The sequence below is a fragment of the Catharus ustulatus genome, chromosome 12 (assembly GCF_009819885.2).
Source record: "Catharus ustulatus isolate bCatUst1 chromosome 12, bCatUst1.pri.v2, whole genome shotgun sequence".
Lineage (NCBI taxonomy): Eukaryota > Metazoa > Chordata > Aves > Passeriformes > Turdidae > Catharus > Catharus ustulatus.
In genome coordinates, this window is record NC_046232.1 from 15,303,098 (window position 1) to 15,325,410 (window position 22,313).

The window sequence follows — 22,313 nt, forward strand, 5'->3', positions numbered from 1 at the left end:
TAAGGGATTTCTTGGTAGTATTGTGTGCCTTAATTGCACTGACATCCCCACTCAGAAATTCAGGAGGGCGAGTTGGAAAAATAAGGAAAAAAAAGTAAACCCTGAAATCTGTGACTGGCAAACAAAGCTGCTTTTCACATTCTGTGCTTGCTGGAGAGATCAAAGCAAAATGCAGTCATTCCACCCTGCTTCTGATCACATATTGATAAAGTTTATCTTGCTTGACTTGAGCTTTTAGCTCAACACAAATCCCTCTGAACCAGCTGTCATTTATTAGCCCTGGAGTGCACTTGAGTCCTGCAGTGCTGGTTCAGCTCTGTGTGAGCTGCAGCACCCATCGTGGGTGGCTCCTTCCCAGGGTTTGAGGTGCTGGAAACAGGCCCTGAATCTGCAGCCAGGGCTGCAGATTTTCCTGCATTTAATGTACTTCACTTTAATTGCAACAGCCAAGAGGATGGAGGTAAATAAGAAAGTAATTAGAACCATAATGGGGGGATCTTCCTTGTCACAGAGACACAGATTGTTTCTTTATTCTCCTCCAAAGAGGTAGAACTCAGTAATAATTTTGTCACAGTGACATTTATGGGAGAGACTTGAAAGGAGCAGAAGAAAAGAAACAAGCCAAGGGACAGCTTTCCCTTGCTGGCAACATGCATCAGCCCTGATGCTCCTGAAATTCTTTCCAAACCCCCCTCCAACAAGCACTTAGGAGTTATTTAATTGACCATTAGAGGATTAGGTGTTGCTGCTGACAAGCCCTGTTACAGGTGGGGATCACAGCTCTCCCTTCTCCTGACTCTTTGTGTTCCTCTGCAGAACCTCAGCGGCTGTTCGTGCCTCACCTCGGTCCCTGCCGAAAACGCCACCGTGGTTCCTGGCAAGTGCCCCAGCCCTGGGTGCGAAGAGGCCTTCCTGACATTCCTGTGTGTGATGTGTGTCTGCAGCATGATCGGGGCCATGGCACAGACACCGTCAGTCATCATCCTCATCAGGTACGGCCTCAGTCATCATCTTCATCGGGTGGGGCTTCAGTCATCATCTTCATCAGGTGGGGCTTTATTCACCATCCTCATCAGGTATGGCACAGTCCCCATCTTCATCAGGTATTGCTTTATTCACCATCCTCATCAGGTATGGCACAGTCCCCATCCTCATCAGGTATGGCTTTATTCACCATCCTCATCAAGTATGGCTTCAGTCATCATCCTCATCAGTCAGGGCCTCAGTCATCATCCTCATGAGTCAGGGCCTCAGTCCCCATCCTCATCAGGTGGGGCTTTATTCACCATTCTCATCAGGTATGGCCTCAGTCATCATCCTCATTAGTCAGGGCTTCAGTCATCATCCTCACCAGATACGGCCTCAGTCATCATCTTCATCAGTCAGGGCCTCAGTCCCCATCCTCATCAGGTGGGGATTTATTCACCATCCTCATCAGGTACGACCCAGTCACCATCCTCATCAGTCAGGGCCTCAGCCACCATCCTTATCAGTCAGGGCTTTATTCTCCATCCTTATCAGGTATGGCCTCAGTCCCCATTCTCATCAGTGGAGGCCTCAGTCCCCATTCTCATCAGGTGGGGATTTATTCACCATCCTCATCGGGTAGGGCCATCGGGTAGGGATCAGGGCAGGAGGGACCCTAGGGCACAGTGGGGAGCTGAGGGTCCCACACAACTCCTGGCCTCTGCCTTTTGCACAGAGCTCACTGTCCCAGACCCATGACTTCAAACTGAACCTCCACTCAAGCCATTTTCTCCCTAACACACTTTTTTTCACTTGTTCTTCTGGGGGTAACATGGAAATACAGATGTGCAGTTTCCAGTTCAGGTAGTAAGGAAGTTACAGCTGCATCAGGAGAGGGGCAGAATTGCCACCCCATGTTCTCAGCATGTAATGGCTTAGAGAAATGCTTAGGCTCATTTTCTGAGATAGTCTGGAGACCCTGGAACCACAGAAAAATGAAAAGCTGTGGCAAAGACTAGCTTTGGTGAATACTTCCCTGACTGGAGTTTACCTTCTCTCACTCTGGACCAAGTCCAGGAACATAAGGAACTTGGAAGTCTGAAGGACATGTCTGAGTTAAACCAATGTGAATCGGTGGGCAAAAGTAGCTTATTCAAATAACTGACCTTGTATTATTTCCAGACATGTGGAACACTTCACCTTATGATATACATATATATCTAAGCCCACATTTATCCAGAATTACTTAGCTGTCCAAGCTGTCACTTACTGAGAATAATAACCAGAGGCATAAATAGCAGATCCATTCTGCTGCCTGGAAAATTCCAATAAAATTCAATCAATAAGGTCTGTATTAGAAACACACTCTTGAGTGGATTTTGGACAGAACAGCTCTGTGAGGGCATGTCTCCCTGCAGGATACAAAATGAGATATTCCACCTACCAGTTCATTTCTCTCTTTGCATCTCCGGTAGCTAAAGGGAAATCAAATTCCTCATGATAAATATTGTGACAAAAGCAATTTGAAGTTTGAAGAGTTCTTTGTTCAAGGAAGCTGCCAGCACCTTTAGGATCCTGCATGGAGACATCTTTGTGTTGCTTTCAAATGAGATAAACCCAGCACCAGCCAGGAAGAAGAATACCAGGGAATAAGAAAAGCAAAGGGAAGATTAAACATACTCAGTTCAGAGCTGTAGGAAATAAACAATTCACACATCCAGATTTGTAACTTCACTCAGAATCACTGATAGCTACCAAATGTACAGCAGAGAGCTCTGAGCCAGATTCCACCGTGTGCTCTCTTGCAACTGCCAGAGAAAGTTGTGGCATATCAATGTGTCCTTGGTGTCCAGAGCAGTGACAAGTGACACTGACAGCTCCCATGGTTATTCAAAAATGGACTCAGTGCCTACAAATTAAATGTCTTGTCTAAGCAAGTCATTTGGTCACTGCTGTAGTCAGTGAGAAAAGGAGATGTCTCCAAGTGGCAATTTTTACTCCAGCCTAAGGTATGAGGATTGACTTTGGTATTAAATATAGAAAAGTGGATGGAAGGACACCACCACCAATTAAAAGCCCACTGTGAATACTCCATGTGATAATCTATTTTTTCATAAAAATAAACTTTTAATGCTTTGTTTCCTTCATTTCCCACCCAACTGTAGATTCCTATTTGAGGATTCCAAGCCACTGGAACATTTTTCCAAGGTCATATAATTCCTGGCATAAAAGCTTTATATAAAGCATGGGGGTCTGTCTGAAAACTGCTGGAATTCATCCTGAGGTCACAGGCTTCATGCAGAAGTCATGGTGTGGTACTATACAGCCCATGAATGTGTGAGAGGAGGGAAGGTGATCAGAAGAGTCTTCTCCAAACTTAAAAGCTCTCACTGGTTCTGTTTTATCAGTTTTGGCTGATGCCCCTCCAGTGTATTTATACAGAGAGCCACCTCTGCCATGAGTGTTTTTTTAAAGCACCTTTGAAGGATAACTCTCAATGCAATAGTGGTTGTGTTCATAGCAGAAGATTCTGAAAACGTCTTCCCAAAATAAAAAAAGTGGCATGCTGAAGTCATGTGCATGAAAACTAGTGTTGAGCACTTCCTCACGGAATCACCAGGCTGACTGAACCTCTTGGTCCACCATCCTCCCTCCCTCCCTTGTTCCCAGTAGTCTGAGAAGTTTCAGAACCAAAAGTTTTCTCTCCCTCCAGTTCTCAACATCTGGAGCCTTGAAAACCTCATAGAGAGCTTGTAAACAATGATTTAATGAGATGGGAATTCCATTTTTCCCCTTCCAATGACAACATTAGCTGTTGTTATTAATGACTTGGCTAATTCCTGAACTTATCACCAGTGCAATTACTTTTGGGGCTCTAGGCAGTTCAGGAGAAGGCAGAAGAAAAGCCCCATTAATGACTTTTTTGCAGAGGTGCTGGTGGCATCCTGGCTGACAGCACAGAATGGCCTCAGGGTGTGTTAATCAAAGCAGAACAACAGGAATCGATTTCTCTCTGTGTCTCTCTCCTCCCTGCAGAACCGTGAGCCCTGAACTCAAGTCTTACGCTCTGGGGGTGCTTTTCCTGCTGCTCCGGTTGCTAGGTAGGTACAAAAGTTGTGTGTCCTTCCCTCCCAACCTTTGCTCCCTCATGGAACACTCCATTTTTAACATGCAGAAGTTGATTTCTACACCCTGTAGTGCTGTGTTTGTCCTGAGTGGGGTCTGGCACGCTGGGGTCCAAGCCCTGTCCGTGAGGGATGTCACATCAAGGCTCCTGAAGGCACTTTTCCTGCCATTTGTGTTGTGCTAATGGAAGAAAATGCAGCGTTGCATGAGAAATTACTGTTTCTCCCATGGTTCCACACAACCAGTTTCTCTTCTGTAGCTGTTATTAATGTGTCAGCAGCTTGCAGAATTACTGCTGTATTGCATATAGCTGAAGTAGGGGGATATGGATTTTCAGCCTCCTTTGAGGGACAGGACCTGTGTTATATGGTGGGTTTGCCCCTTCCTTGGGGTGTCTCGGGAAGGAAAGCAGGAAAATGAGACAAGCTGAGTCCTTGTTTCCTCCTGTGGGTTAATATTCCATTAAAATGCACATGGCTCCTCCTCTGCACTAGTATGTGCCTCTCATGTGTGAATTAAAGGGAGCACCCCAGGCTGCTGTTTTTCTCCCCTCTGGAAGAAGTGGCTCCTATTTTAAAGCACTTCTACTTCAGCTCATTAGTCTCAGTAATTCAGGGCAAAATCCTCTGATCCATCATTGTGTGGGACCATCTCATGCCCAGGGTTTCTGGATGATGTGGAAATGGAATTTTGCTTTTTTTAGCAGGGCACAGGGAGCACCTTCCCTGCATAGCTCCCCCTTGGTCCCAAAGGAATGAACTGGAGACTAAAGTGTCATCTCTTAGGCTACAGCAAGACACTGGGAAGTACAGGACTGAAAATCCAGCAATACCAGGCACTGCTTTGAGTAAATGACCTCATTTTTTACTGAATTTTTTAACATCTCATTCCCCATAAGCCGAGCAGGAAATGGTGCTCCTAGACCAGTTTAAAATAAAGTCAATTAGATGTCCATTGGTTTTGGTGGAGTAACTGCAGTCATACAAAAAGTTCCATCAAGTTAACTTACCCAGAGCTCAGATAACTCAAAGAGAAGTTTCTGGGATGACCCTGCCTTGCAAACACAGCATTTTCTTTAGCTGCTGGTGCTGCTCATGGGTTTTGGCCTGACTTCAGCTGTGACTGGCTGAATGTGGAGTGTCAGCAGGCAAGTGTGCAAGGAGGATGGCTGTGGGGTGTTGTTTCCAAACTTAAGGGGAGGGATTTTTAGCTTTTCTTTTTTCCTTTCAAAAGAGAGGAGCCTCCTGAGAAAGCAGCATCCTGAATTCCTCTATAACCAAGCTCAGACACGTATGCTCAAGTTGAACATATTTTTTTTCATTCCAGTAAAGAAACCATAGTGAGAATTTAAACTCAAATCTTTATATGTTGCTCTGTCACTGAGGGATTCCCATGAAATAAGACAATACCTCCTGAAGCATATCAGCAGTGTAGCTGGAATGCACAGAAAATGAAGAGATACTTTTCCATGTGAGCTCGGGTATCCAAATTGTGCCTCTATCAACCTGAGGTTTGAGAATAGCTTTACTGATTTATTTTAAAAGCTTTTCGGTTCACCTTTAAGCTTTGACTTAAGAAGACAGTGATAATAGCTGCTTCTTGAACCAAAGGAGAGAATTAAATGCAGGAGGTATGAGACCCGAAGGTGCAATCCTAGCTAATAGATTTCAGTAAGACAGAAGCACCTTTTTTATGCAGCCCTACAATTTCTGCTGTGAAATGTATATATAGAGCAGAAATTCTTGCAACACTTTGCAATAAGAGGTAGGACATGATTGACTCTCTTTAATATTCACTGTAATAACATGAAACATGACTGAATTCTCCCGGTATCCTCCTGCATATATTATCTCATTTCTTAGGAATTCTGCTGTGAGAGGGCAGCCTAACAGTGTCTTCATACAAAAGCATTACTGCAGTTTCCCAGAGAGGAGGGTAAAGCAGTGCCATTGGAGCCAAAGGTTCAGAATGGAATTGTCTGGAATGGCAAAGAATTAATTTCAGACCTTTAGGATCCTGGATGCATCCTTTCTGGGTGATGTTCACCATGCATCCTAGAAGAGCCTCTGCTTACCAGGGCACTTCCTTAGATTTTTTTCCTCCATGCTCATGTTGTTTGCCTCTTATTCTAACATGACAAAACCCCACAGTGTTTCACTGTCAGGAGGAGCTCCTGCTGTGCAGTGTGACCCCTCAGCTCCCTTGTCTTAGGGGTTCTGAGCACCAGCTTGCTGCTGTCAGTCTCTTGTCCTCTCCTGGGCTGAAAACAACCTGAAATACTCACTGGTTGCTAAAGGTTTTTCCACATGCCTGCATTCACATGGGAGTTCAAGGGAAACAGGTTCTTCCTCAAGTCTTATGAGGAGCACCTTCCAAGCCAAATTATTGTGGACACCAGGCAAGCCAGCTGAATCCAGCAGGTGGGGATGGCAACTCCCTCTGAACTTCAGCCTGCACATCCCCAAAGCTTTGTGTCAACATCTCTCAGCATGTTAACAAGTAGGGACTCACACCTCAAAATTATGATCCAAATGTGGTTTTCTGTTATTCCAGAAAGATGTGGCTCCTCAGTCACTGCCACATCTGGATGTTACCCCTGAGGTGCCATCCAGCAGCACTGGGCACACAAACTGCTGTCAGCAGCACAGCTCCTGCTTGTTTGTGGCAGGAGCCCAGCTGAATTTTTAAAATCGAGGTTGAGTGTGTAGTTGTTCACAGGTTTCAAATAAAAAAGCTTCTTTTAACTTAGAAGCAGATCCAGCCCAACCTGGATTTTCTAGTTATTGAAATGAACAAAGAGCTGGTGCTGATGCTTTTTTCCAGAACATAGACATATTTTTAGATATGATGACTGGAACTAGTATTTCTAACAAACAGATTGTCTTGCTTTTTTATCATCTGGTTTTATTTACTACATTTGTGCTACTAATGATTGGTTAAAATGAGTACCAAAAGCCCATATAGCCTTTCTTAATTCCTGCATTTATCAACATATAAGGAAGATCAAACAAAATGTGCAGAGCTCCAGTCATCAACAAAATAAAATAAAGAGATCTCAGTTACCACAGGGAACAGTGAAGACAACCAATTTATTTGTAGTCTTAGGATACATGTCATGAATGTCACTACTTTGCTCGTGACAAGCTGAAGGAAGGTATCTTTTTTAAGCCTGGAAATCCAGGTTAATGATGAAACTGGATCCAAGATTAAACACTTTCCTGTCTAAAAACTGCAGTTCTTGTGTCTGCCTTCACAGGTATTTATAGTCTCAGGCATCACAGCACCTACGGATGCATTGATACTGTCAGGGGGTGTTGTGCCTGCCTGCTGTTGGATTTCAGTAGATGCAATGCTCTCCTTTACTCACACTGACTTTATCAATCAGGGTATTTTTCAGGGTTTATCTGCTTCTAGCCTATGCCCATTAACACAGCAGAAGGTAGAGAAATGGTTACATTATGTAGAATGTTCACATTTTCTTCCCAGTGCTGCACACTCAGAGCTCTGGCTGGGGAGCACAGAGCTGGAACGTGGCCGTCCTAATCACTGTCAGGCTAATGGGAAATGGGGGCTTGCTGCAGAGTCCCTGTAGGATGGGGGAAAGTAGAGAAGAAAAACATTTCCTTTATTACTTAAATGAGATTGGAGTGATTACTCTGCTTTAAGATTGCAGCTCTGCTGCAAACTATGATTGAGAAACACTCATCGGTGGTTAGCTGCAGTGGCTGTGGGAGAATCCTGCTGTGATATTTCATTTAATGGCACTCTGAAATTTTCACTTCTTTTCAGATGGCATCTTTGACATCTATTAGAGGCCACTGTATCTTTTCCTTAGATCCAGAGAAACCCTTTTGCTATGTCAGGGTACAGTCCAAAACTGGATCTCAGTGCCAAGGCTGATTTTAGGTGCTGAACTGGAATGCTGTGAGATCCTTCAGGTGAACACCCTAAAGTGCAGAATTGCCAGTTTCTAGAGCTGCAAGGCTGTCCTCCTCCTCTTTCATTTACACCTCTACTTAGTCTCATTAGGCAAACAAGGAACTTAATAAAAGCCACTCAAACTTGAATAAAATCCTCGCTGCATCTTGATATCAGCAGGAATCTCTTCCGTAGACGTTAAGTCCAAGCTAAAAGCTCATCCACAAACTTCATTCAGGTTAATTTCGAACTTCAAAAATTAGAATCACAGCCTGCAGCTGGGACTATTAACCTTGATAAAGTACCCTCTTTCTACTCACTGCAGTCACATCCTCTCTCTTTATCACAGGGATCATAAAAGCATGATTTGTCTCCCTTATTTTGGCAGGTTTTATCCCACCTCCGCTGATCTTCGGGGCCGGGATTGACTCCACGTGTCTGTTCTGGAGCACGTTCTGTGGCGAGCAAGGAGCCTGTGCACTGTATGACAACGTGGTCTACAGATACCTGTATGTCAGCATTGCTATTGCCCTCAAGTCCTTTGCATTCATCCTGTACACAACCACCTGGCAGTGCTTGAGGAAAAACTATAAAAGATACATCAAGAACCATGAAGGTGGTCTCAGCACTAGTGAGTTTTTTGCCTCTACTCTCACCCTAGACAATCTGGGGCGGGACTCGGTGCCCCAAAATCAACCACATAGGACAAAATTTATCTATAACCTTGAAGATCATGAGTGGTGTGAAAATATGGAGTCTGTTTTATAGTGACTGTGGAAGGGTGAACTATATTAATAATACAAGGGTCCTTTTTAATAAAAACAAGGAGAGAGCACGAATGAAAGAAGAAACAACTGCAAAACAGCAACAGCAACACAGGAAACTTTTGTCTTTTTCTCGAAGTCAGACCCAGCCAGGATTCTTGAGAACAGCATCTTTTAATGGGATCATTTGTGACATCCTGCAGGGTGATGGAGAAAGGGGGGAGCCCTTGTGGTTGGGTACCAGCCCCTTTGGTGACAGTACGAGCTTCCAAGGAGGGCATCTGCAGAGGTTCACCGGAGAAATGGGCACAGAGAAAGCAAGCTGATAACAGCAGGGTGATAACAGCAAGCTGATAACAGCAGGGTGATAACAGCAGGGTGATAACAGCAATAGGTTTGTCCCAGCTGGGATGGGGTGTGTGGAGCCCTGCAGGGCTGGCCAGGCTGGGTGCTGCTCCACCCTGCTGCGATGGCAAAGAGGGAGCGGTGCTGGAGTCCCTCCACCAGTCACACTCTGTCACCAGCCACGAGTCCACAATAAATACCTTGAAAGCTGCTGGAAACCTTCCCAGTGGCGAGCAATGCTGTCAGGGGTATCCAAGTCCTTCCAGCCCAGGCTTATTCACAGATTGCAGCTTCGTGGCTGTCTGTGAATAACTGTGCTCAGATCTCAAACCCAGTGGAGTTCAAGACATTTGCTCACACTTGCCAAACGTGCTGTCATTTTTAAAGGGGGATGAGTTCCAAATACTTATCTGTGTAGTCCTTTAATAAGATGGTTTTTTTGAAATTATTTTCAAATCTATGTTAACCCTTAAATCGCTGACACTTTTCCATGAGGAGGATTTATTTATGCTAGTTTGGGTAAAGGATCCTGTTTAATTCACCCAAACGTAATGTGACTCAAGGGGTTTGTTTAATCCTCTGCATTTTTTATCCATACGCCTTCATTCTAATATGCTACCAAGCCAATGAAGACACATAATATGTTTTTGAAAAAGAGAATGAATGCACTGTGTCTCTATAAAAACAATTGTCTGTTGGAGAATTATAGATAAAATGACGATTTACATAATATAGTTTTTTCATATTCTATGTGACTCAGTGAATACATATATATGTGGAGAGGCTGTTTATGTTCTCTCCAGTTTTTAAAGATATATATATATAATTTGCAATCTAGAAATTGTGTGGTGGATGTTTTCTTTAAAGTGTGTGTGTGTGTATGTGTGTGTGTGTGTGTGTGTGTGTGTACACAAGATGAGAGAAATACTGACCTTAATCCTTCAACCCTCACAATTGTTATTTTATTTTTCACCTGAGAAATTCCACTGACTTTCAGTGGGAAGCCATGTGAGAAAGATGAAATAATCTCTCCTGGACGCCGCATTTTGTTTGTACATGTGGGAATAGTGTTCCTCTGGAAGGCTGGGTTATGGGAGCAGAGGCTGGCCAGCATTGAGCAACTCAAATTTCCATTCAGCTCCCCACAAAGCTTCCATGCAGGAGCAGATTTGGCTTGGCTCTTGCAGTTCAGTCTTACCTAAACCTGCAAACACCGTGGGGAAACTTTCATCTGATTATGAGAAGCATGGGGGTCAGACTTATTTTGTATGCATATTTTTGTTTTCTAAAACATTCCTGCTGAGAAGCAATGCAAATTGGTGGCATTTGATGAGTTTTTCCCCAGGAACCAGACTTGTTTCCGATGGACTAAATGTCAGAAGGGCTTTAAGGGTTAGCATCATAATTAAAAGTTCCTTTTTTTGTGTGAATTTCGAAGCTGTTGTGAACTTGAGGATGCTTAGAGGAGTAACCTGGCATGTTGAGTCAAATGCTGGATGTCACTTCCATGCAGGTGGCAGAGGGGCTGACCTTCCCCAAGTCCATTGCTGCAGTGGACACCCCAGAGCTGGCACAATTACAGAGGGTTGGTAACTTGTCACTCATGTTCAACACCTTTTTAGCAGACTTTGATCTTATCCAGGCTTTGCAACATGGGTGTGGGGTATCAAACTTCCACTTGACCAACTTTTCATGTGTGTTTGCAACTTGTGCACAGAATTACATGTTCAGCAACAATAAGGGCAGGAAAAAGGGTGTATCAAATAAACTCTATCGTGCCAAATATTCAACAAATATTGTAACTGCAGATAATTAATTCTTGGGTTTCAGCCATGTTAAGAATCACTCAATTGATGAAGGAGTTGAAGGAAAAAATATTAAGCTATGCAGTGCCATTGTTACATTGGGTGGTAAATGATGCTTTTTAGACCATTACATTGGTTTAGTATATCCTATCTGCTAAAATAGAGATACTGCATCCATAAAACAATTAATTCCAAAAAGGCACAGGGTGCATAACTGTCTCATCAAATATATATAATTGTCAAGTATAAGCCTCTGAAATCATTCTGTACAGTTCTCTTCATTCTGCAGATTTATTACTTAGACTGCTGTCTTTCCAAATGTTAGCTCATAATTTTTATATTATACACACACTTTCAGACTCGAACACAAATGTCACAGAATGGAACCTTTATAAAAGCCTGATTGCTTGAAATTTCATAACCCCTTTTACATTTCATGATTTTCCCCTCTGAAAGACCAAGGTGAAGGAGAATAGCATGCTGATTGATATGATGTAAAACAAACTCCCAGTGTTCATGAGCTGTGCTTTGTTGGTACAGTCAAAAGTCCCCCTTGACCAGTGTTATAGAAACAGGATTCCTGGGCACATAACATTTTCATTTTTGTTTTTCTTTACTTTTTTCATTTGATCTCTTCTCTTAGTATGTGTGGGAGATGCAGTTGAATGGGGTTACATTATTTTTAAGCTGTAAATTGAAAATCCTACATGATTGTTATTTTCTTTTGATAATGGAACTTTTGAAAAGCTTTTTCCCCATCCCCCTCTTTTTTTTTTCGTTTTTTTTTTTTCACAGGGTTAGGTCTGCATGGTGAAGGGCTTTGCTGCCAGTGCTATGGTACAGATTTAAGAACAGAGCTTTAGTTTAAAGAAAACACACAGACTAAACCCTTCATCCACACCAGCAGGCTTTTTTTTTTTTTTCTGATTTCAGAACCACAAACCATTTTTGCCTGCAACTCAATTTTTGTTACAGAATAACAGATGAAGAGCATCAGACATCCTCCTTCTTCCCAAACTGCGTTATGGGCTTCACTTGTCAGCATTCACCTCCATCCTGCAACTGCCTTAACCATGCAGGAAACTTAAAAAAACAAGGATGGAGTTAGAAAAATGCCATTCCCAGGAACAGAAACAGGGGCATGGTCTGAGCTGTACAGTCCAGATCCAATGGTGGAAATTATTTCTTCAAATTCAGGGGTTTGTTGAGGCCCCAATCTCAGCAGAAATGTTCTTTTGGCTTTTCCAAACACTGTGTACTCCACGTGGCTGTCTGCTAAGGAATGGGATGCTTGGAAAAACAAACTCCTTGAGATTCTGCAGTCTCTCTGGGATTGACCAGTTGCCTTGCATGACTTCAGGTTGGGGTTTCCTTTCCCTTGCACAGATCCCACTCTGGAATAGCCCCAGTGGAATCAAAAGGGAACCCCAATCTAAAACTGCTGCAGATGACACTGGAATCGTTTTCTTTGCATCCTTGTTAATAAGGTGATGCATTTCCAGAAACTTCTTTTAATACATATAGAAATCATCCATTTTTCTGACTTTGCCCAGCACATCTTGGATGTAGAGTGAGACTGAAAAGTCCATCACTTGAATTATCACTTGAATATCACAAGCCTTCCACTCTTGGCAGTTCAGCTCACAGGGACCTCCCTCTGCCATTTCCCTGTGAGATGCACTAAACTCCTGGGTGCTGCTGCTGTTAATCGTGCTGAGGTCTCACCTTGCTCAGAAGGTGAGAAGGGAAAGATGCAGAGAGGGATTAGCTTCCATTATCTGACTGAGCTACGCTTCAAAATGCTTCCAAATTGAACTGATGGTCTGCAGACATCTGGAAAGTGATTGGAGTATTTCCAAATGGCTGAGATGCATTGACTTCTTTTTCCTTGCAAAAAAAAAAATAAAAATTAAGGGAGTGACTGTGATTTGGACCCCCTCCTATACCCATCAGAGTTTGGCGTTCATCACGTTACAGAGGAGGAAATGTGCTTAAAGTTCACCTTTGTGTCTCAGACAGACTCACGTTTTTTCTCACTAAATGAGGTCCTGGGACAGAGAAAGGCAACTCCCAACTCCCTTTCACAACCAGCAGTTTCACTCCACAGCCAACCCACAAGAGCCTGAAGCCCACCAGCACTGTGAAGCTTTAGCCCCCAAGTCAGCCACAGCTGTTGCTGCCATGTGAGAGTTTGTCACAGCTGGGTGTGTTTGGCTTGGTATTTTCTTCAGACTTTGACATTCTTGGTGTGATGTTTGCTTTATTCTTGGCAGGTGGTGTGGGGAATTGTCAGTATAAAAGACACATGCAAATGCTTCACTGGACTGATGTGATAACAGCTTTGGTTTTTTATTCACAAGGGTTTCCAGACTTACTCCTGCTCTGCCTTTAAATGCAGCCGTGCTCATCTATCCCCCTAATTTCATGTGAACTGTGTTTGCAGACAGGAGCAGGTTTGTTGTTGTTCTCTCTCAAGATCTGATTAATATGTGCAAAGCTCACAAGCTTCCTGTGCACAGGGCAGAGCACCCCTGGTTACAAGCAATAATCCTGACCTGCTCTCATTTGCAATAAGGGTTCTGGCTTTTTTTACCTAAATCTGGATTCACCTCTCCCGGCATCCCACACTGCTGCTGTGACTCACCTGTTTTGTTGGCAGCCAAGATACAACTGGTGAGAATATAGCAGCAGTTTATTAAGATGGGAACCTTTGGTGTGAGCCAGATTCAGCCATGAATTCAGCTTATCTGATGATTGAGACTGATCCAAGGAGGAAAGGACATTGTAACTGAGCCACTCTAAAGGGATTATCCACCCTTCTGTGCCCCTGGAGAGCCCTACCTCCACCAGACCCATGTTTGTGTGTGTTTTCTTCCAAACTTCCACTGTTTTCTTCCTTTCTCTAGCCACAGTTCTTCCTTCCCTGATGGCAAAGCACAGCTTGGCCATACCAAGGCATCCAGAGTTACCGAGAGGCATTTAAATTTGCCTGGGATGCCAGCAGGTCTCACTTAGTTTTACATATGTTCAAAATGTTCTAGTTTGTTCTGCTTATATCCCCTAAATCTATAACTTCTAGGCTGCAAATGATGTTTTCTATCATTCCATTGACATTTCTAGCCAATCTAAGTCTTAATACAATTGCTTTGGTGAAAAATGGCCTTTCAGCAGTTCTTAGACATGAGGTACTTCTTTATTAACTAGTGATGCCAAGTAAAATCTTCAGCCATTGTCTGTTCCCTGAATTCAGGGGAGCAGAAGGAAGCTGTGCCTGCCCAGAAGCAATACTGATGTTTCCTGTGAACATGGACTGCTTTTCTTTCAGCTTCAGTCTTGCCTTGGCTGCTTGGCTCTGAGCATCTCTTGGCCCCAAATGGACACAGAGAATTCAGGAGAAGCTGTGTGGACAGAGAAATCCATTTGTAGTGTTTATGTTGTTTTGCTTGCTTCAATCTGTATTTGTTTGATGAATGAAGTGACCCCAGGGATGGGGTCTTTGGGACGGGGTGAGTTTGTGATGTTTCTCTCACTTTATTCAGATTAAGTGTGGCAGAGCAGGATGTCCAGCCCTGAGAAGGAAGAGATTTGTCATACCCTGAACAGTTTGTAGTGCTGGAGTTGTTCTACACAAAGTTGGTGTCTGCATATGGCAGAAAGCAATAAGAAACTTGTCAGCTACAACTCAGCAAATAATTTATAGCAACTTCATACATGAATTTTCCCTTTTTTTCTTCCTTGCAAATTGCTGAGAAAACCAAGAAAATGCCTCCAGAGTATTTGCAAGGTCGTTTCTGCATATCATCTGTGGTCTGGAGAAGCTGGAAAAGCTTTCTTGTAATTCAAGGGGGGTTGTTCTGGATGGACATAAAACTCACAGGGCATATTTCTGCTCCCTGAGTTCCCTGGGCTGGAATTTTCTCACCAGTAGGAGTATTTAGTTCAGAAGTCTGTGATTAGGAATTGAGTAAGAGGATCCTCGCTCAGTGCCAGTGGGCTGAGCACTGCTGGACACACAGTGCTCCAGGACAGCCAAAGTGCTGGCTTCCAACCCAGTCCACTTTCCAGGAATATTCTCTGACAAATGCTTGAAATTCTCAGCCTCTCCCACTATTCCTACTGGTTAAAACACTCATTTGAGTAATTGCTGAGAGCAAACACCAGAAGGGTATGAACCTAGACAAAACCAAATTGGTATTGAGGTGAAGCAGGTGGTACAAATTTTATTTGCGATGTTTGCACAGCTCTTGGATCGGAAGCAGAAACCTCTCGAGCATCAAGAGAGTTGCATGTGGCCTAACATATCTTAGTTCTTCCCAAATGAATTGCCCATGGGTGGGGTAGCAAAAGGCATCTTTCCCTGCCATGGGTGTCTGAGCCCCCAAACCCGTTTGCTCTTGCAGTACGGCATCGCACAAACACCGGTGCATTTACCCCTCGGTGCAAGCAGTGCAGTTTTTGGTGCCTCACAACTCTAACTGTGAACTTGAAAGGAAGAAACGACCCCTGTTCTTCACCTGTGACTCTTCCTGCCAGGTCAGAGGATGAGGATGATCCCTCTTGGAGACTCACAGCCGTTTCCCTAAAGCCTGGCTGCAGCAGGACCAAACGGTGCTCTGTGATCACGGGTGGCCTATTCCCTGTGCTCGGGGCTTAGCTCAGCTACAGCCCCACGTTGCCTTCACAGTGTTTTGGTGCAAAACATGGTGAGGAGGCTGCCAGTGACAAGTGCTAAGGGCTGCCAGTGGTCTGTGACCACCAAAGTTTTGGCGTCTCCACGCTAGCACATGGGAGCAGCTTCCCTCACCTGCTTTGGGGAAGGAGCCACCCCAGAGCAGGTCCAGAGGGAAACTGGAGCAGCGCTGGGACCGCACAACAGGGAGCTCTTGGTGCCACATCTCTAGGGAGGAGGGGGTGGGATGGAGCAGGGGAAGAGCTGTGACATTTTAAAACCCATAGTGCCTACCACTGCAAATGGAACGCTGTATTGTATTATATTATACGTGACTACCATGTAAATAAAGTACAATAAATGTGGTGTTCGTTAGGATTTTGATACAAGTCAAATGCAGTCTGCAGAAATGTTGGTTTTTTTTTTTCCCCTGCTGTATGTACTCATATCACATTCCAGGCACAGGGACATTTGGAGTCGTGTGAGCTAGCAATGCATAAATGGCATTAGATGGGCATGTTTGCAGTAAGGCTATTTTAAAATTCCTTTTGCCCTGTGCAGGTGAGACACGAGCACCATCTGAAATCAGAGGGGAGGGAGTGGGGCAGTTTGCACAGGCAGGAGGAGGGCAGCTCTTGGTGTGGTGTGTGAGCAGAAGAGACTGCCCAGCCAGTCCTTGGCCATGCCTCATTCACAGTGAAGCATCAAGGTTTCAGTGGCTGATCTCTCTTTGCTTGTTTTCCTGCTGCAGAGGTCAACCAGCAGCACATGTCCTGCCTGTGTAACCTGGTTATTCCCCACCCCTGAGAGTCCTTAGTGGCAGCTACAGATGAGCAAACTCAAAATTCAAAGTAGATTGGGAAAGAAGTTCTGTTCTTGAGCAGCTAGCTCCTCTGTGCCTCTGGCAGAGATTGGAGGGCTTGGTAAGAATATTAGGAAGCTACATTGTTCCTTAATCCACTCCCTTATCCATCCTTCTCTTTCTCCAAAGTGTAAATAAAGAAAAGAATACATTTTCAGGAGGCAGGCCTGCCATGTCTCCATGCCCTCCAAACCCTGATGCATCTCTTAACTGGGTTGTTGGTAGGAGTTTCTCCAGGCTTCAGAAGCTCAGGGATTCTCTGACAAGTGTTTGCAGCTGGTGTGTGGATGTCATCCTCCATCAGTGCATGGAGAGTGCTTCCACACTGATTGTCTTGGAGAACAAGACCACCCCATGCAGTTTGTCACACCTTTGGTTGAAACTCACTGCAGAGCCCTGTGCAGGGTCCACAGCACTGGAGGAGTATTTACCTCTCTGTACCACACCAGTCCATGTTTGTCCCTCATACCATTGCTGTCCTTCAGCTGGGCAGAGCAGCATTTGTGGGTTGTGTTCCTGCACAGAACATCTCCACAAATGGTCTGGAGCACTGTGTGGGACCTGGATGAGCCCACGTGCCACTGCCCCTTCTTGGGCTGGGGTTACTGTTCTGCAGTGCCCAAGGAAAAGTGGTCCTCAGAAAGGTCTTTGAACTGTGCTGGTAATTTGATTGCTGGTAATTTTTCAGATGTTTAGCAGTACTTCCAAAATAAACCAAAACCTGGTTTGGAAAAGGAAAATGTTTCACTGTACAATTGACTTTAAAAATAAAAAAAAAAAAGAGAAGCCACATGCTCGATATATTTTGAGTACTGTGTTCTGTATTTTTGCAGCTTATATTTTCCAGATGAGCAGTTTAGAAATATGTGATGTGAAATACATACTGTAAGTTTGCTGTAAATGATATTAAAAACACTATTTTCATTCTTGTCCTGTCTTACTGGATGATCTCTTGGGTTCTCCCAGGTCAGCTGGTGCTCTGACTGTTCCAGAAAGTTCTCTGCCTCTGTTAAAAGCAGGGCTGAGAGTTCAGGTTGGAGGTTCTGATGGTGATGTTGAAAGTTTGCTAGAAAGGAGAGTGGGGGTGAATGTGTGTTCTGTGCATGTGCAGGGGTTGTGGCAGAGAAGGTAAGGCAGGGTTTGGGGAAGGGCAAAATGAAGTTGGATGAATGGAGAAAGGAAAGAGAGAACAAGGGCATCCTAAATTCTTGCAGAACAGAGGAACTTGAACACCTGGAAGACACTGAAATGAGGAGGAGCTCAGAGGGAACATGATTTGAGCAGGGAAATGCTGGATGGTGATGAATGTCACACTCTTTGTGTCAGTTCAGCTGTGGAGGGAAAAAAACCCAGAGCTTTTAGCTGAAATAGCAGCAGCTGAGGGAAGTGGCTGAGCCCTGCCATGCACCCTGAGCCCTGCAGCTGCAGAAGCTTCTCCATCTCCATCAGTGCTCCTGCTGCCCTGGGATCAGGCCAGAGGGTGACACACTCCTGAGCATTCAGTGACACACACTTCCTCTTGTTCCAGCTGCTGTACTGGCCAGAATAAAAGTAATCACTTCTTTGACCCATTGTTTTTAAATGCTTCAAATCTGGTGTATCAAAGGGAAGTTTTCTCCTGAGCTTCTGCAAAATGATGCTAAATGAGGCAATTGCATTCCAACTGAGTTGAATATTCGCTTATTCCTTGTTTGTTCCATTTTTTATCCTTTCCTGTTCCAATTCCCTCTTCTGAAAGGCAGTGAGCAAAACAAAGATTAAAAGTCAGAAGAAAAAAAAAAAAGAAAAAAAACCCACCCAATTTTGTTGCACACAAGTTGAATCCAACCACTGTTGCTTTGCATTCACTTTCCAATAACAGGAGTTTTGGAGAATAGTTCAGGAGGAAGTCTGGGAAAAAAATAGAAAAATGTTTTGTTAAATGTTGACAGTGAATAATCTTTTTATTTCTTCCACTTCAATGCTTTTTCTCAGCCCAGCTCCTGGTAGTGGTGAGGTCTGTGCAAGCTCCCTCTGAAAGGATCACTCCTGCTTGCTCCCCTGGGCCATTCCTGGCAGGTCCCCACTGTCCCCCACAGGGTGACACACCAGCACACATCACACCCAGCATTTCAGCATTTCTTTAGCCATCCTAGACCTTTCATTTTTGCCTCTGACAGAATCTGGTTAATTGGGTATTTACCGAGCTGAATTCTGTTGTGGATGCAGACTATTAACCTTTATGTCACCTAGAAGGTATTACACCGGGTAAAGGTAATGTTTTGAGACTGGGAGGTTAATGTGTCAGTGCTCAGCCCTCCCTAATTAGCAACAGGGCTCGTGTGTGGCTGTGCTGTGAGCCCTGCTTCCATTAGAAAGGACTCAGAGTTGGGTCACATCAGCAGCACCAGTTTACCTCCCCTTTCAGCCTCCTCTGATCCTTCTCCTTGATGTTCCAGGACCTTGGGTAAGCCTTGATGGGTGCCCATCCCAGGGAGGCTGTGATGCTGGAAGCCTTCCTAAGGCCATCCTGAGCTGGGTCTAACCCCTCCTGAGCTGGGTGTAAGCCCATCCTGAGCTGGGTGTAAGCCCATCCTGAGCTGGGTGTAAGGCCATCCTGAGCTGAGCCCAAGGTGATGAAGTCTGAGAGCTCCAAGTGGAGAAGGTTGTGGTGTTCCAGGCAATGTGCTCTGCAGGTCTGAGCTCTGCCCCAGCTTTTCTCAGCTCCTGAAGCTTTGGATGATCTGTGTGCTCCTGAGTGGCCCTGCAGGCTGTGAGGACCTGGGAGAAGCTGTTTGGTTTTGTTTTGGGGTGTTCCCTGTGCTGGCAGCAGCCCAGGGTTGTGTGTGTGTGACTGCAGAGAGCAGTCCAGTGGTCTGGAGTGGGGAATGTTGGAAGGATAAAACACATCATTAGAGCTGTGTCTCTGTACCACAGATCCCCTCTGAAGAGCCTTTCTGAGCCAGCCAGAGGAGGGACAGATCCCATGTTCATGGCAGGGCAAAGTTGGGTGCTCATCCCTTGTTTCTCTTTTCCTGCCATTCCTGTGACAAATAGGTGTGCTTCCACACAAATGCCTTTGGCTCTGCAGGCAAAATGCAAAACCAAAGTGCTACATACAGCCAGGCAGAGTATTCCCAGTGAGGGGAAAAATGTAATTTCCTCTGAATTATGACTTTTTGTGGGAATATCTCCGTTTCTGTGCTATTTCATTGAAACAAAAGCTGATGAGCTCGCAGTATCTTGTTGAAATTGGAGCATTTAGAGTTTTCTTTGAGAAACTGTAGCTTGAATTTTTTCAGCATATAAAATAAATTGGAGTATTTGGGCTTTTATGAAATGAAATGTTTTGATTGCCTTCAAGCAATATTTTCTGCTTAACGCTACACTTCTGTGGAAATTCTGAAATTCAGTGTTTTGTTCTATTTTGAGACACAAGCACACATAAACATTCTGGAACTTTTCACAGATGCCTCTTGCCAATCCAGACCCCACCAGAAAAATACTTTGAGTGCCTGACTGGCCTGGTGGTTGCTTGGGACATGGGAGCAGGCACAGCTGCAGTGAGGGAATGCACACAGGCAGTGTGAGGATGAACCTAAGCAATTAAAGGTTTATCCAATGCTCAGTTTCCATTCTCTATTGATCCAGCCTTTGAGAGAATAACTAATGTATTTAAAAATCAAAGCTAATGGTGCAATTTTTTTCCTGACAGCTTGAGGCCAGTTGGTTTAAAATTGGCTTTGCATCTGCTCTTTTGCAAGTTTGCATCTTCCCTCCCTGGCAGGGGGAGATGCTTGAGCAGGGCTCATCCTGAGACTGGAGCATCATGTTCAGGGCTGAGCCTGCTCCTGTCCCACTGCCTTTGAGCACAGCCTGCAGAGCCCCAGCCTGTGTTTTTTGGAATGCAGACTTCTAGCAGGAGACTCCTTATCTTGGGAGTGAAAATCCACGAAGCTGAAGGGCAGCTGTACAAACAGGGTGTTTTTACTGGCCTTGCAGGTGTGAAAGGGCTGCTTGAGGAGAGCAAAGTGCAGCTCAGGGGCTGGCTGGCAGGAGCATCAGCTCAGCACAAGGACCTTGCTGGCTGCCACAGTTCTTTTCTGCAGAGCCTTTCCTCCACCTCTCAGGCTGTTTAGTCCATTAGTCACCTCGCTGGCCTTAAATAAAGGAATCTGAGGTTTTCATTAAAAGCCTTGAGCCTGGGAAGCTGAGGGCCAATTTTCGCCTTTAGGTGATGGCCAGAAAGAATAAAAATGGTCTCATTATACAGCAAGTTAAGAAAATTTCTGGGAGAGGTGAGAGAGCAAAGGGGATGGATATTTTTATCTTATTCTCAGGACTCAGGATGGCACTGAGGAGTGAATGTGCCCCAAAGGCTGCAGGGTAGCCTGTGAACAGAGGCCAGCAGATGAGTACAGAAATTCAGCAAGCAGAAATCCAGGAGTCTGAGAAATGCTTGGGATGGAGTGGAGCCTCATCCTGATTTTCTGTCTTAGAGATGGTTTCTGGAATTAAACTTACCTGTCCAACCTCCCTTCATATGCAGGAGGAAAGGGACTGCTGAGCCAATATGAATGATTGATGTGATGATGCTTTTGTGGCAACCCTTGGAGCATGCTGAATGCTGCCCTTCCCCTAAGATTAATTTGGAATGCTTTCACCTGAAATCCTGGAGACCATTTCCTGCAAGCCCTGGGTGTGTACAAAGCCTCTTCTCCATTCAGGACATGCACTAATTCTCCACTGAAATCAGCACTCATCCAGTGCTAACACCCACACGACTTCCAAATGTGTCTGGAAAGGAGCAGAGCAGCTTGAGAAACAAGCTTTCTGTGTGGAGCCAGAATGTAGCCCAGCCCTTGCTGAAATGACTAAAAGATATTTGACTTATTTTATTTTTTCCAGTATTGTGGAAACATGCTGCTGGACCACCAATGCCTCTGGAGATGCAGAAGAGGGTGCTGAGCTGCAAAGCAAAACCTGCTCAGCACAAGAACACTCTTTGTAGCTAAAGATAAGGTTTTAGGGGGCTCTTTTTGCCTTTGTATTATTTCTAATCTGTCTCACTGCAGGTCATAAAGCCTGGTGTGCTGAGTTTTTCAAGTACCATTAGTTTATGGGCCTTTATGGGCCAGAAAAGGTTTTTTTGGTCTTTCATGGTCTGAATCTCACTGAACTGGAGATCCCTTGGTGTAATTTTGATGGCAGAGGAGAATCAGGTTAATAACATTTAGGATCATCTTTCAGAAAATATTATTTGAGCTGGTTCCCTTTTCCCTCCCTCCTTTCCCTGCCCTCTTACTGCAATTACTGGTGTTAGCTACCTGGTATCACTGTAGCTGTATTTATGTGGGCATAGCCTGGTTAAAGCTTTAGAAACATGCAGGGCAGCCCCTTTTGGGGGCTGTGCTCAGAAGAAGGTGAAGGAGTCTGCAAGAAGCATGTTTGTTTGTTTTTTTGCTTGTCCATCTCTGTACAAAGCTGCAGATGGGAGTGGCAGGATGTTTAAAAACCAGGGGAGAAAAAACAAGTTAAGACTTTTTAGAGCATTGTTAGAGCACAGCAGGCCCAGTGATAGCAGAGATGTGAGACAATAAAAGGGTGAATCAGTTAATTAGGGTGTTTGCTGAATATACTGCTGCAGTCAAAACTCTTCTGCTGGCAGTGCTGCCTTCCAGTGTGAACAGAGGAATTGTGAGACCTGAAGAGGACAAGCATGTTGTGTGGGTAGGAAATAGAACTGTGTGTTTCTTCAAGGGCAGGAAAAAATATCCAGAGGAAAGTCTTCAACAAAGAGTGTGGCTTCCAGAAGGGCTGGAGTTTATAAGTAGCTCTTGATCCTCATAATACATTCTGTCTTGGATTTTTCATAATGC

General features: G+C 44.5%; 1 protein-coding gene across 1 annotated transcript in view; it reads left to right on the forward strand.

The window, feature by feature from the left end:
* SLCO3A1 (solute carrier organic anion transporter family member 3A1) overlaps nucleotides 1-17,385 on the forward strand; it is a 135,409-nt gene extending 118,024 nt beyond the window's left edge. The window contains exons 8-10 of the mRNA XM_033070607.1: nucleotides 817-992; nucleotides 4,003-4,067; nucleotides 8,399-17,385. Of these exons, the coding sequence (XP_032926498.1) occupies nucleotides 817-992; nucleotides 4,003-4,067; nucleotides 8,399-8,778 (621 nt within the window). The 3' untranslated portion in view covers nucleotides 8,779-17,385. The remainder of the gene's footprint in view (nucleotides 1-816; nucleotides 993-4,002; nucleotides 4,068-8,398) is intronic.
* Nucleotides 17,386-22,313: the final 4,928 nt, after the last annotated feature.